The 15,531-nt window shown below is 42.7% G+C and overlaps 1 protein-coding gene across 2 annotated transcripts in view; it reads right to left on the reverse strand.

Annotated features, from left to right (window-relative positions):
• Window positions 1-988: 988 nt before the first annotated feature.
• OLFM3 (olfactomedin 3) overlaps window positions 989-15,531 on the reverse strand; it is a 98,571-nt gene continuing 84,028 nt past the window's right edge. For both annotated transcript variants that reach the window (XM_016204580.2, XM_016204579.2), the window contains exons 4-6: window positions 11,786-12,005; window positions 3,954-4,060; window positions 989-2,837 (exon numbers count right to left, since the gene is read on the reverse strand). In XM_016204580.2, coding sequence (XP_016060066.1) covers window positions 2,160-2,837; window positions 3,954-4,060; window positions 11,786-12,005 — 1,005 coding nt within the window. In that variant the 3' untranslated portion in view covers window positions 989-2,159. The remainder of the gene's footprint in view (window positions 2,838-3,953; window positions 4,061-11,785; window positions 12,006-15,531) is intronic.

Here is a 15,531-nt window from a genome sequence, read left to right on the forward strand (position 1 = left end):
TTAATGCAGATCACATTTTCGACCTCATGTCCCCGGTCCCAGCGGCAGTCACAGCATCTGTGCCACCCTCTACCTCCCCCCCCCCCGGTGGCACACACATGAATGGGAGATGGTGGCAAAACCCCACACGGCGGACAAGAGAGTGCTCTATAAGCTGCACTCTCACAGAGCTGTGGCAGTCCAGGCTGTGAATGTACGTGACACCATAGTACACCATTTAAAAAATGAAGATCCAGCTGTGCATTAGAGGCCCTCTACTTAAAAATGCATCCATTTCTGTAGGTGACTTTCTTTTCTTCATACGAACTCTTGATACACAAAGTATTGGCTGATTACTTTTGTGGCATGTGTATAGTGACAAGTGAATCCCCTGGACCTTTTAATGCTCAAAAGCAGAGGAGAACTTAGATAAATGTTTTCAAAGAGAAGAAAGAACATTGCAGAAGGACCTGGGAGATAGAGAGAGAGAGAGAGAGAAAGACAGACACATCTTTGCTAAACTTGGACACTTTCAAGATTGGGTTCTTTAACCCTACATTTTTGATAATGAGCTATTAGAGAATGATGTCTTACTGGTGACAATGGAAATGAATTACTCTTAAGCATTAGCATTTCCTTACACAATGCTTCATCTGAATGGTTACATCCTTACTTTACAAAGGAAATTACAATAGGATGTATGTGTGAAACTAAACATTTACAACCATTTAAGTTATATCTTATTTATTCTATACTTTTTAAATTACAAAAACCAACCCATACTAGTTTCTGTAAAACTGTGTTAAGTATTTTTAATACATGGAAAGTCCATCCAAACTCAGTGAGGTGTTTGCTATATATTGATTATATGTTTTTGGAGTTATTAACATAAAATACTATTAAAGCTGTCCTTTTTGGTTACATTGTTTCCGCACATACAGTGAACTGGTGTAACCAGGGGCTGCTTTCCAAATGGACTTCCATTTAAATGACACAGACAACTCCCCAGTCTTCCCAGCATTCCTTTTTATACAAGTCTTGCCAATAATTCTCCCGAGTTTACAATGTAAATCTAGATGATATTACAGACATTTTTTAAAGAGTTTTTTATATGTGCTTCATGTACTTTTCGAGGGCTGACACGGGGGTTACATTATTGCAAGTTGTGTGTGAAGTATAAGTTAAATCACTGATATATTTAATTACAAAGAACAAAATTTGTTTGGTCGTATCAAACGAGCAGAGTCCACTCAGATCCAAGTTTTGTGACTAAGGGTTGCTTTCAGTAGTGTGAACAGAGCAGCTCATCCCTACTGAGTCTGTGGAGCATTCCGTGTCAGTGGTCCAGGAAACGGGGTGAAATAAAGACTCGGTGGAAGGGGCCTGGTCTGATTTTCTTTTTAATTTACATACGATGTAAAGGGGTAAGCTGAGGAGATACTTCCTTCTTGACCACACTTGACAAGGGGCCCATGATGATTACTGAGACTGAACTTCAGTGTGTTTTATAAAAAAATATCACTCTCACAGAAGTGAAGAGATAGAATTGCACAATGGTGGTTACAATGGTAGAAAGACACATCGCCAGTAAAACGCTAGCAAGAGATTTAAAAATGGCTGCACAGCACCGGGTCGGAGGACTGAGGAGCAGCGAATGACTCTGGTCCTTCTCCGTGGAAATAAAACCCTCGCCTCTTCATTAGAAATGAATGGCGAGAAAGTGCTTTTTCTTTTTTTCTTTCTTTTTTTTTTTCCTGATTCCTACCAGAATGTTTCCTGATGTGGAGCTACAGTCAAAAGTGGCAGAGTTTAAAAAAACCCCGACATTCGTGCATGTAAGTGACCATTTGTCTCTGACTCTATCTAGTACAAGGCAGACCATCAATCTTTTGCAGAAGTATGACTTTGCCACTCAAGCTCTTTTTAGTGCTTTTCATGACAGGGACACGATAGGCCTTGTAAATTTAGGATTTCAGATGTGTCTCCCACAGGTTTAATATTTAGACAGGCTCCGCTGCTTTTTTTTTGTGTGTGGTTTTTTTTTGAAACACCAACATTATAACAGAATGCTTTGGAGAAATGGTGGAACATTCTAATAAAGAAAAAACAAAACAAAAGGGGTCCTATCGAGTTGATCACCAATGACGCCATTTAGATCAGTGAAAAGAAATGACATCTGCTTATGTGTCATCTTCGGTCTTGATGATGTGGAAGAGGGTGACATTGAACAGGACCTGGTGACCGTTGTTCCAGGCATAAAGAGCTCTATCCCTGGCGTTGTAGTCGAGCATAGATATGTGGAAGTACTGGTTGTGGAAGGGGATGTCTGTGTACTCGTAGGTGGAGGTCTTGGTGGAGTAGGAGTAGTATACCTTGGCTCCGGTTAGGTGGGAGTTGGTGACATAGAGCGTCCCGCAGATCATGAAGGACTCCCCGGCGCTCCTCTTGGGGTAGCCGGTGTTCCAGCTCTTCACTACCTCCAGCGTGTCCTGGTTCAGCTGGCTGATGACGATGTTGCCCGCGTTCTGGTTGGTGGCATACACGGCCCACAGGCCGATCTCGTCGGCCATGAGATCGATATCTGAGAACCCCCCCCAGGTGTAGGGGTAGACGTTCTGGAAGCCCGCGTACTCCAGGCTGCGCTGGGCCAGCACGCGGCCCAGGTCAAAGCTGTACTTGATGACGATGTTGCTCTGGTACTTGTTAAAGTAGAGGGAGCCATTATAGACCACGTGGTTGGTGCCGGCCCACTTGAAGGGGAGGTTGTATGTCCTCGACTCAGCCCCGCTGACAAAGTCTGCGATCGACTTGTACTCACGGACGATTTTGTTGTTAGTGTAACTGTCCATGTACCAGACCTGGGGAGATGGGAAAAAAATAAAATAAATGGAGTAAGTGAATTCTGTACTTTTCTGAGGAGTCCAAAATAAAGACAGTGAGGGTCAACATGTATTGGAAGCACTGCTCTCAGGCTCTGGAGACCACAGTATCTATGACTGATGGTACAGCAGGCCTTTGCAGAAATGGTGGCATGGTCTGTGTGGAAAGGAGACAACTGAGTTGACTGCCTTGAAGTTGATTCGCTTTTTGTCTTTTTTTTTTTTAACCATTCAGTGCCTATGGACTGAGTGACCCAGACACGCGTTGGTACAAATCACATCACTTTGTTTAGGTGCCTGGTCAACCAGTTCAATCAGTAACTGCAAAAATACTATCATCAGCTAATTTATTTATTCTGTAACTTGCTGTGAAAAAATATGTAAGTTATAACTTAACACCATTTGACATATTTCCCCTTTATGAATAACACAGAACCTCCTGGTAACTAACCCTTACTCACTGGACCAGCTTAAAGGTATAACTACCTTTGAATGCAACCATTTTACTAACCTAGCTGCTAATCTCATTGGGATGTAAGTAACCCTTGAGAATTTGGATGTCTGGTGAGTTCTGCAGTAGAACATAAACAGAGCTATGGTAAGTTTCCAGCATAGTGATTTACATAATACAGGTGTTGCCAATTTATGAAAATACCTGCTCCCCCCCACCCCCCCCAAGCTTCAGTGCTGTTTTCTCTAAAATTACCTCTAGATGCCGGGAATATTTCAGCTTGTTTTGTGAATTGGTTAGCTCTTGAGCCTTTTACTTATTTAGTACTTTTTTTTCATATTAAGGAACAGATTTTAGTAGAACTAGACAGAGAATTTTATATTCTTGTAGTTGGCCCTTTAAAGTGTAAAACTAGACTAAAACAAATAAAAATTAGACTCACTGTATTGGTGAATTCAGAATGGAACATTTGACATAAGTTGCTGTATATCTATAACTATGTTAATATTATCAAACTAAAAATATTTGCAGTGATGTAAAAGTTTTCAAGTTCAAACTATCCTCAAAGGAAATGAATAGTCCAGTAGACAAAAGACATAAATAAAACACGCTTCTAAGCAAAGGTGTTGGTGGGAGCGACATACTCTGTTGTTTTTTTCGGATGCGAGAGGGTCGGTCATCCAGGCACCAAACCGGGTTCCCGATGTCTTGACTGTAACTGGGCCCGTGATCTTCATCAGTTTGCCGCATGCTGGAAGTAGAGAAACATAGACACGCCAGGTGACCATGGGCAATGCTTATTTGAACAAAGCAACAAAAGATACGTGGAATCTCAGAGGCCAGTGTAAGTTTGTCCTGGGACTAGATCAATATCATGTCCTGTAGAGGAAACATAAACATAATGAAATGTTTGTCCCCACGAAACTTCATGCCCAGATGAAATGACGAAATGGGCACATGACCAGGAAGAAATTACGGTGACTTCAGGTGGTCTTTATGCTGACAGTGAATAGAGATTTTGCCCTTTTTGGTGTTGGACTTAACATTTCAGATGGTGAAGCTGTATGATTAAACCTCAGAGTGAGGGTTTGAACCTGCCTTTCAGCAAAACTGGCCCCTTTGCTATCGGTACATCTCCTGTATGAAGAATGAAGCATGGTTTGGGCAAAGCTGGAAGACACACAGCTCCTATTTGCCCTCATGTGGGTGCACATTTCAGATGTTGGTTCGTTTTCTGGGTTTAAATGGTCTTCTGGATTCATTTCATGTAGACATAACTTGAACGGGAGTTGAGTTGCAGGGGTTAGTTAACATCTGCTTAAGAATTATCTTTGGCGGTTATCTTTGCCATGAGTCTCACGTAATCAACATTTCTAAAAAGTGACAACACATGGTGTAGTGTGGGTGTCCTGGCTTCCGTGGTGTTTGGATGGAACCCAGTGTTATGTCCATATGGCAGAGTGGAGCTGTCAAGCCTCGGACTGTTTAGACCAGGACTTGAGACAGAAATTATCCCAGAGGTTGGTTAAAAGCTTCTGACACCTAAACTGAAAATGACTGCTTTCTCCTTGTAGCAATGGGCATTTTCTCTGAAATAGATTAGTGGGTGAAACCAGTTACTACTTAAATATAAAGTGATTTATTCATTGAACAATCACTTGCTGAGAAGCTTTCATGTACCAGGACTATGCTTAGGTGCTGGGTGATATAGGAACAGGGAGGTAAAATAGGTGTATGTACTGTAGCTTCTCAATAGACGGTTGCTTATGCCCATCCTTAGCCTCCCTCCCTCCCTCCCTCCCTCCCTCCCTGCCTTCTCCTTTCTGACTCAGCTGGCAGGGAAGTTAGGTGAAGAAGGTGTTTCAGAGAAGAAAAGGGTGTTGCATTGAGCACAACGAGTACCGGTGGGTGGTTAAAGAATTCGGAAGGCCAGCCCTGAGTCCTGTGATATTGAAGAGCATCTCTTTTCCCCTGAGACAGCCTCCTTGGATAACTTGAATTTTATTTCATTGTAAGCCGCCTTTACCCTGCTCATCTACAGAACATGCACATAAACTGTCAAACACAGAAAGAACAAGCAAGTTCCACGGATCTTGCATGTTCCGTTACCTAGAAAAAATAAACATGAGGGTCTAGAGAGGACACGTTTAATGCACTTACATTTCTTACTAGGTCTCGCTGATCTGGTCCTTCATATGTATCTGAATGGCGCTTCTCTGTGTGAAGGAAGCTTAGCTCTATAATCTAGTGAATCAGTAAAATTGGCAAAATTTAACCGTTGTGCTGATCTCATTGTTTAAGAAAAGACTGTTTGCCTTTAGGGATAATCTAACAGAGGGAGAAACTGATGACATAAAGGAGAAATTAAATAAGTAACTCCACAGTTTCCCAGGAAATTTCCCAGGAAGTATTTCCCTGTGGAGTGCATTCGGTCCAGATTAGAATGCTCAGGTGGGTGTTGGGAGGGCTGGTTTCGAGTCTAAGCCACCACATTAACTCATCATACAATATTGGATTGTGCAGTGATTCTCGGGGGTGGTTTCCTCATCTATTAAGACGGACAGTCTGAAGCTTGACATCTTGTTAATCTAAGAGAACATTGAATGGATAGGGGATCAACAAACTTTTATGTGCTGATGGGAAGAAGGTGGTATTTGTGGTTGTAGTTACACACACATGCACCACATACACCACACACACACACACACCCCAAGATCTCCGTCATTATTACCACCCACTCTTACTCTCAGGAAGCAGAAAACAGAAAGGCCTCTCGCTGCTGATTTCATCCCCAAAAGAAGTTTCTTGTACAAATAGTTACTGAATTTCAAAGCTAAAATTCATCTCGTCAAATGAAATTAGTAAAATTAAGGTTGTGGGAATTTATAAAAGCTGGCTGTTTTTGTAGTTATGATTTTGTGGATCTCTGTTACATAAACACTGTTATTCTCAGGTTTTGCTGCAATGCAGAAATTGTAAACATAGTCATTTCTGTGTCTTAGTGCCCCCACACTAGCTTTCTTTCCAAGAAATAATTATCCTTCTCACTTCACTCTCACTTTCCATGAGGACAAACGGAGCCAGACAGGAAGGATAATTTTCCCAAACGCCTGGGAGACAAATGTTCCCGCAGAAGTGGATGGCAGAGGAAGAGGCAGAGAGATTGGCCTCATTGGTTTCCCCCTGCTCTGCTCCGCTCCGCTCGGCAGCGAGACACGCGAACATGTTAGCATTTTATAATATATTGTGTGTGTCTGGTTCTATATATTCAGAAAATATACTGAATAGGTAGCTGAAGTACGTGACCATGTTGTTTCCCTGATGCCTTCCAGACGTTGGACTTTGTAACATCAGTCAGAACCTATGGTTACCCATCCATAGCTCAGGAAGAGGTGTCATTTGGAATTCAGCAGGAAGGTCAGTTGTTTGAATCAACAAAGCATAAAAAACTCCCGTCTTCTCTTTTGTTTATTTCTTTAATAGATCATTGTACTTTGTAAGGTCCTGGGCTAACAGCTTCTGAATTTGAATCCTAGGCTATGCCTGTATAAGTAAATTAAATGGAATAGTGAATATTTTTATGACAGTGTAATTTCTTTTTACTTATGGCCATTGGAGAATCCATGTAGCAAGAAGTAGATATCTGATATTTAAAGTCTGTCTATTGAAGCTACTTAAAATAAGTTTACCTCCACCCTACATTTGATAGTAAAAGCTGTTTCTACTATTTAACCTTTTATTTTCATGTCTAATCCTACCCACTGGAGTGCCAAGGGAAGGGTGGCGAGAAGGGTAACATAATAGTTGCCATACTGGACAGGGCACTAGAATGAGTTTTCAGTGGGTGTGTGGCAAATGGGACCAAGAATAATGTGTGTCCAAATACATCTGTTTTCCACAATTAACACAACTTTACCCCCGTTTTATTTTAACAACCGCCTCAACTTTTTCTGGGATCGAGCTTATACCATGAACATATTTTTAAGGCAAACCCTATTTAGTATCCAAACTGAATGGAGCAGAATTGTACTATGAAATCCCAAATAATTTGGTGATTTATGCTTGCCTCTGAAAACACAGGCTTTGTATCATTAAGAGGCTTGTAATTTAGTGGTAATCTAGGAAAATGTAGGGTATAAAGAAAGATCAACTATAAATAAATTTATAGTGAAATATGCCATAACCCCAAAATGTGCTGAAATGACTAGGCTTCCAGGGTGAGTGGGCACTGGAGAAACCGTATTCTGCTTTGCACTCTAGAATTTCAGGGAGAGTAGAACTGTCTTTGATAAACAGCTCATTTGCAGATCATTTTTAATTTTATTTTTAATTAAATGTGTTGGGGTGGCATTGGCTAGTAAGATTATATAGGTTTTAAGCGTACAGTCCTACGACACCTGATCTGTATAGTGCATTGTGTGCTCACCACCCAAAGTCAGGTACTCTGAATTTAATTTGCAGGGGGTTGTTGTCAGTTTTCCCTACTACATTTGCAAGTTAAATCTTACTTCGCTCCGCTCCAGGCGCACAGTCTGACTTTTCCGTTAATCTGGTTTTCACTGAGATTTTCGGTGTTTCCTGCGTCACGTGCTAAGGAGGGCCAGGTATCAGGTGTTGTGGAATGAAGTACTGTAGCACCGGCCCTGCCGAAAGCGCGGATAGCAACAAAAGCAAAGCCACGGAAAGGAGAAAAGAGGCGCTCCTTTTGTTATCTTCATCTCCCCCAATTTTTGGTTTTGTAAAAAATATAGAATTTTTATATTTGACATACACTGATTTATTTCTTGAAAGCAATATAAAGCTTTTTTAATTTAAAAATAGTACTTGAGACTATAGAGTCTCAAAGACTCTGTAGACATAGATTTTCACCTGTTATGTTTTGGATGTTTTATGACAATCTACAGAGATTTAGCTGGAGCCAGACACAGGTGATCCCTGACCTCTCAGAGCAAGGACAGTGTACTCATAATGGGGTACAGATTTTAAAAAAGAAAGCAAATTCTCATTTTCAGTTTTCAGGAGACCACGCAAGGGTATGTGCCTCCATGTTAGAGAGCAATCAGAGAAGGTCTGTAGAAAAGTTGGTCTCTGGTCTGTAACATGAAAACCCGTTAGAGTTTGGGTGGGTGAGATGGGGAGGAAGAGTGTCCATGAAGGAGGTGAGGGAGTTCCACGTCCAGGAGGTGACTAAAGAGTCTACACCTTGGAGGAACTGGGAGATGAGAGTGGCTGGAGCGAGAGGGAGTGTGTGGTGAGAAGTTGAGAGAAAAGGGCCGGAGAGTCAGGCAGAATCCACATCACCAAGACAAACCATGCAAACCTGCATGGATTGAATTTTAAAGGAAAATCACTTCAGTGCGGGTGAAATATGGTTAGGTTTGCATTTGGAATGATTAGTCTAAATACCCAGCGTGTGTGTGTGTGTGTGGGTGAGGTGACTTCAGGTAAGGGGAGTGCTCGGGAGGCCCTCCCAGCTGAGAGATGGTGAGGGATGCTGTGGATTCGGGCGGTGGAGGTGAGGATCCAAATGTACTCTGGCTTCTTTCTACAGCAGCTGGGTTCTGTTTACTGAATTAAACGTGTTGAGGTGTCCAGGGAGTTTCTCTGTTACTGTTTGTACCCAGGAAAAGACTTTGTGTGTGGGAAACACGTCTCTGTCTTTGAACGCAGAAGGACTTGGGTTTAGAGTTGTTGCCTCCAACACGCCCCTCTGGCAAATGAGTTTAAGCTGAGCAATCTGTCTCCAATCAATTGCATAATAAGGCCTAACCCAGCATTCTCAGTGCGATTAAAACGACCACATGGAAAAGAGCTGGCATGGTGCCTGCGAAGCAGCAGGCTGTCAACACTGCTACACTTCTCTGTTATGCGCTTGCTGTCCCCACCAACATGCTAACCCCTGACAGTGGAGGGACCCTGTCTGCTGCTCCACATGTCTCCCCAGTACATGGCCAAGTGCCAGCACACGCAGGGACTCATGAAATGTTTGTTGAATGTGCAAACAGAACTATTGCCACATAGACATTTTGTTTCCCCCTTTGAAACTAATTTGGCATGACCATGGTAAAGTCAACAACCCAAGTGTCATCACTTGGGACCTTGAGGGTTTTTTTTTTTTAATTTTTGTTTTTTTTTAATTTTTAGTGATTTTAGAGAGAGAGGAAGGAAGAGAGAAAAATAGAAACATTGGTTTGTTCTTCCACGTATTTGTCCATTCATTGGCTGGTTCTTGTATGTGTCCTGACCGGAGACTGAACCTGCAACCTTGGTGTATTGGGGCGATGCTCTAACCAACTGAACTACCCGGCCAAGACAGGACCTTGAGTTTTGAATGCTACTGATAACTCCTGTTCAACCTGAAGCCTCCAAACACTGTGTTAATAGAAAGACCACTGTGACCTTCACAAGGTGGCACCAAACCATTGCCCTGAGACAGAACTAACAAGAGGCAGGGGGTGGAGGACTGGAAGGCTGGCAGCCTGATTATAATCAGCATTAAATATCTATCGGTGATCTCAGGGGGTTGCTAGAGCTTTAACTGTGCTTTCTCAGTTAAATTCTCACATGCATGTAATTATAGTTTGCATGCCTGGGGAATATGGTATGATTTAATTAAGCACAGGGGACTTTGTTCTATTTGGTCTCTCCTAGGAGAAAATTAAGCATTTAGGAAAGAGCATTAACTATACTTCATTCAGGCCAGTAGGGTGCATTGCTAATGAAGCATTTTTTTTTTTTTTAAATTTCTATTTTCCCCCAAACGTTAATTCTCTAGTAGAAATAAGCTGAGTGGTGCTCTTGCTCTCATTGTCTCCATGACTCGTGATTCCTTCAGCTCCTTCTTTACTATGTGGGAGTCACCAAGACCTCTAAGGCGAGGAGTCTCCTTTGTTTTTTTAGTTATCTTAAAATTCAAGTGGTATCCACTGTGACATTTTCCCTAAAAGCTAATCCACCAAAAAGGTGAGTGGAAATGCATTCATCACAGTTGCAAAGAAAATTTTATTTTCTCTCCTCAATTCATGTCTGCTGTCTACTGATTGGTTGTGAGTGTAGAGAGGCTTTTGTGGAGACTGATGAGGTGCCATTGATGAGTGAGCCTTACTCCTGGGACTATATTGTTGAGGCCGTGATTGTCCAGCATCCCACGTCAGATCTGAGCAGCACAGCGACTGGGTTTTAGACCCTCTGATACGCCTTCCCCCACATTTCCTGCTAATGGTCCTTGTCGTGTTGATTAACATCGCTTCTCTGAGTCCATGTGTTCTGATGTTTTGATATTTGAGCACTTACCTATGAGATAATACTAGGTGTGGGGTTAAAAGGGTTCACAGATATGATCTGGTTTAATCTGTACCAGTTCCCAGGGAATGTAAATACTAAGTAAGATGTTAATCAGACTATAACAGCGCCACACTCAAAATTATGTTTGTGGCCCTGGCCAGTGTGGCCAAGTGGTTGGAGCATTGGCCCATGCACCGAAGGGCTGTGGGTTCAATTACCAGTCAAGGGGATGTGCCTGGGTTGCAGGTTTGATCCCCAGTCCTGGTCAGGGTGTGTGCGGGAGGCAACTAATTGATGTGTTTCTCTCAGATTGATATTTCTCTCTCTCTCTCTCTCTCTCTCTCTCTCTCCCTCCCTCTCCCTCCCTCTCTCTCTCCCTCTCCCCCTTCCTTCCACTGTCCCTAAAAATCAATGGAAAAAATATCTTCAGGTGAGAATTAAGAACAAGGTATATGTTTGTGTTTTCATATGTACATATGAAATGTATATTATGTATATATCCCTTATCAGACACAGCCTTTCAAATTTGAATAACACTTTTCTTATGGGAAAATCTGAAGATTCATTTTTCAGGGACCCCTTACTTCATGGTAGTAAGGCTACCTGTCTTTACCTGGACACTTTCTCTGCATTGTAAGGGACCCAGCATGTGATGTGGGTTTGGCCCCTTACACAGCAGTGCATAGATACCTACTTGGGTAGGGGCCTCCTTTTGATTTGTCAAGTGGACCAGAGCGGCTGTTGGCAGCTCCTCATAGGAGGGGAGTTGCTCTGGTTTGCTTGAAACATCGCTGGTTCATATTTTGCCCCAGGGCAACTTCCTTTCCCACCGTCTCTGACTTTCTCCACCGCCAGAAATGCCTCCCCTCCCCCCTGGCCGAGCAATGATTAACCATCACAAGCTCTCTGTAGTAAAACTCATGCCTGTTAGTGAAGCCAATAGAATTGGCTGTGTTTGTCAGACTGCTTATTTCAGATGTAACAGGGTGATCTGAAAATTGGGCAGCTGTTAGTCACATACCACTCAGTCCCCAGGTGCGCTCAGGCCGTCAGGAACACTCACTCCATACTTAGGAAGCTGGCCCTGACTTCCCCAGAATGAGGCATTTATGACCACTTGCAAAATGTAAAAATGCAGTTTTCATGGAAGTGACTTAAGAACACAATTAGACAAATGCTGTGTTCTACTCACTGAGCTTTTTCATGCAGTCGCGGAGTCTGGTCTCCAGGCTGAGCACCCTCTGGTGCAGCTCCTCATAATCGTAGGCACCAATCTCTTCCTGGATCCCAGTGAGCACCGCGGACAGGTTCCGGATCTCCTCCTTGAACTGGGTGATGAGCCGGGCGTCCGTCTTGTACTGTTCCAGGACAGGGATCAGGGGCAGGAGCTCGTCCATCTTCTCTTTGAGCTCCTGCGAAAAGCAGCCACGGGCTCCTGAGTGTCATTGACACATGTCAACCAGCTCTGCTCTCTGTCGTCTGACACTTACAGGAGGTTATTAAAATGGATTCAAAATCCCGTGTTGATTTTTGGTTGGAATGAGGAATTTTGTGAAAATGTAAGTGGCCCCATGGTCATTAGTAGCAAATCCATGTATCTTTTCAATGCAAGAACCTCTACTTAAATGGTCACATGCTTTTCCAGGAAGCAGATTGATCCTTAACCATAATTACAGATGCTTCCTAGGGTAGCAATTACGGGTGATTTATTATCTCACTTTCTGGTAGCATTTCATAAAGTCAACAGTGCATTCTTTACTTAGGAAATAGAAGCAGGGTCCATGTTCTAATGATGAATTACTAGAGATAGGTAAGATAGCCCCCCCCCCCCCGTGCCTGTTTAGTTAAGTCTAATCTCTCATTTACTGAGTTTTCATGCTATAGGGGCCCTTTCCGGGAATCGGGGGTCTGGGAACAGCTTTTCCCTAATGGGATTTTCCAGTTATGCCCTTCCACCCCTCTGCCCTTCCATTACGCCCAGGTGTCCCTCACTGTTTCTAATATCCATCCTAGCAGAGCATCCTCAGGAAGGTGGGCTCAGCAACTACGATCAATCATGCAGCGTTCCCTAAGCGCAGAGAAAGGGATATCGCTGTTTACTGTTTTGAATTATTACCTCCCACCGACTTCATTTGCCTTAGCCCAGATCCTTTAGGGCTCCTTACGTAAGGCAAGGCTGCTTGCCCACGTGGTGAACTAACTCTTTCAGGGACCGAGATGCTCATAGTTACGTGATATAGAGAGCTGCCCAGTTGCATAGTTATTTGAAACTGATGTGTTGATTTTTGTCTAGGGAACAAGAAGTGCATGTTGTCAGGACAGTGGCCTCCCACCTAGCATCCTGGGATGGAGCCACACCTGGGACACAGGTACACCTACAGCTTCACTTTCATGTTCTAGACATGTCACCTCCTCTTCTTGACCTTTAACTTGGTGGTTGTGGTCGCCAGTGAAAATATTTCCAGAGTTTGATTCAGTTGTGAGATTACTGCAGATGATCTCCATGGTGGAAAGAGCTGTCACTGTCATAGTCATTGAAGAATAACCCGTTGGTGGCTGTTAGAAACCATGCTGCACACCAGCTAATTTAAGGAGCTGAAAATTGCATCTTAAAGTACATCAAGAAGATGTCATTACTATAAATGCATTAAACTAGCAGGAACTCCCATTGCTGCCCTGATCTATGGGCTTATGCTTCTTATGGGGCGATTTCTACTTGCTCTGTAAGCTCAGAATTCTTTGGATTGGCCTGTGTGTCCGTGTTGAGTGGGAGGGGACAGAGTCTTAGTAATGAGAAAGATTTATAAATATTACAGTCAAAAGGCAGAACTGCAGAGTTTCACTCGTTCTGGTGGCTCATTTGAAATAAACTTATTAGGTTGAACACCTTGTGACGTCCCTAAAGGAAGGCACAATTGCTTCATCAGGATCTTAAGAAGGAGAGGTAGTTCTGTTGGTAACATTTGCTGCATATTATATATAGCAACCATTACACTGAAGAGCTTTCCATTCTGCTATGGGAATGTTGAAAAGAGAACAACGCAATGTCACAATTTTGGTGACAGTTTTTTTCCCCGAACTAAACAACAACAAAAAAGGTGTTTATATTTTTGGGTCTTTTAAAAAAATTTATAATTTGGCTACTGAGAGAGTCAATTTGGAAATTCTGTACACTTGTCAGAGAGCAGTGGAAAGTGCAACCAGCATGTGTGTTGGGTATTTAGAAGGTTAAAGCAGAATAGTGCATGCCTGGTTCACTCATTCCTTCTAGAATTGCACTTTCTGCTACATTGCTCTTACAGTGAAGGTTGTACTCAAATATCTTGCCCAACTGTGAGCTCTTCATGTGAGATGATAGTCTTATAACTAGAACAACTTTCATCTTACAAGATGCAGAGGAGAAAACCTACTTGGTGGTTTTTAAAATGCATTTATATTTACTTTTATTTTAATTGAATTTATTGGGGTGACATTGGGAGGCATTAGTCCAAAATGTTTAAAAATATATATATATATCTTTATTGATTTTAGAAAGAGGAAGGGAAAGGGAGGGAGAGGGATAGAAACATCAATGATGAGAGAGTTATCAGTGATCAGCAGCCTCCTGCACGCCCCCCCCCCCCCCCCGGGGGTCGAGCCCGCAACCTGGGCATGTGCCCTGACCAGGAATCGAACCTAGATCTCCTGGATCATAGGCCAACGCTCAACCACTGAGCCATGCTGGCCGGGGCACAAAATGGTTTTCTTGAATATTCCCTTCTAACTCTTCCCCCGATTTTCTCTAAAGAAAATTAAACAAAATTCCTCTTCTCTTTGTGCTGTTAAGTAATGTTTATGCCTCTATTTACTCTCAGTTTTACCTGCCCCTTGTTAACTCTCTTTCACAGAACAGAGATTATTTATTGCATCCCCAGCAGAGGGCGCAACACTGCCTCTCACACACCTGCTCAATCAACACTGGTTAAAGTGAATTGATTGGCTCCCCATGCATTCCCTATACACCCTCTACTCTTCCAGGCCGTCATTCTCTTATTTCCAGTCATCTTCCAATTTTGGTGTCTTCTTGACTTTGCTCTAATTTGTTCTAATTCCTTAACTTCCTGGCCTGGCTGACATCTTCCTTCAGCTTAAACCTCATGATTCGTTCTCCTGTCAGTACCCTCAGCTTTCTTGCCATGTTGTCCTTTTGGGTAAAATTTTAGAAGCGGCTCAGTGCAGGACTGTTTTCTGTACCCCTCTGCCTGGGCTCCTGAGCACCACCAAAGAGAATTCCACAGCCACAAGGATCTCTGCTGTGGTAAACTGTGCAGTGCAGAGAGCCTTGTGTGACCCTGATCAGCATCCTGCCCTCAGTTATGTGTGGAAAGCACTTCTGAGGCTTGACCGAGCACCTGCCTTCAGACCCTCTTATCCCCGTCTTCAGTGGCTCTCACTCACTTCCTAACTGGCAGGGGAAATTGAGGCTGTGATGTTTAAAAAACCACAGCATGTTTTATAAATGACGTGATGTGGCTTTGCAAGGCGGACTATTTCTTTTGAATAGAGGTTTGGATGGCATTATCCCAGTCACGTTTTATTTTAATCTATGACACTGTCATACATAGTTAAAAGTCCACATAGCACCATTTCTCCATTTTCAGTGTTTCTAAATAATGTCCCATAAACAACTTCAAGTCTAAAGAAGACTTCATTTGTGTCATGGTGAAGCAACCCCCTTTCTATGGCTGTTAATAGTGGGATGAGTTCCTCTTTTAATAGTTTATATTCTAAATATTTTTCATACTAGCATGGGATAAAGTCATCAGAAAAACTTCGATCCATTGAATTACTAATTTTCCTTGAGATTTCCCCTCGTCATTGATATTGAAGAGCCTATAAATCTATGCAGAAATTCCACTTAGCTCTAGGAGGACAAGACTCTTTCTATAGCGAGTCTCC

This window comes from Miniopterus natalensis, chromosome 19 (genome assembly GCF_054644295.1).
Source record: "Miniopterus natalensis isolate mMinNat1 chromosome 19, mMinNat1.hap1, whole genome shotgun sequence".
In the NCBI taxonomy this organism is placed as follows: Eukaryota; Metazoa; Chordata; class Mammalia; order Chiroptera; family Miniopteridae; genus Miniopterus; species Miniopterus natalensis.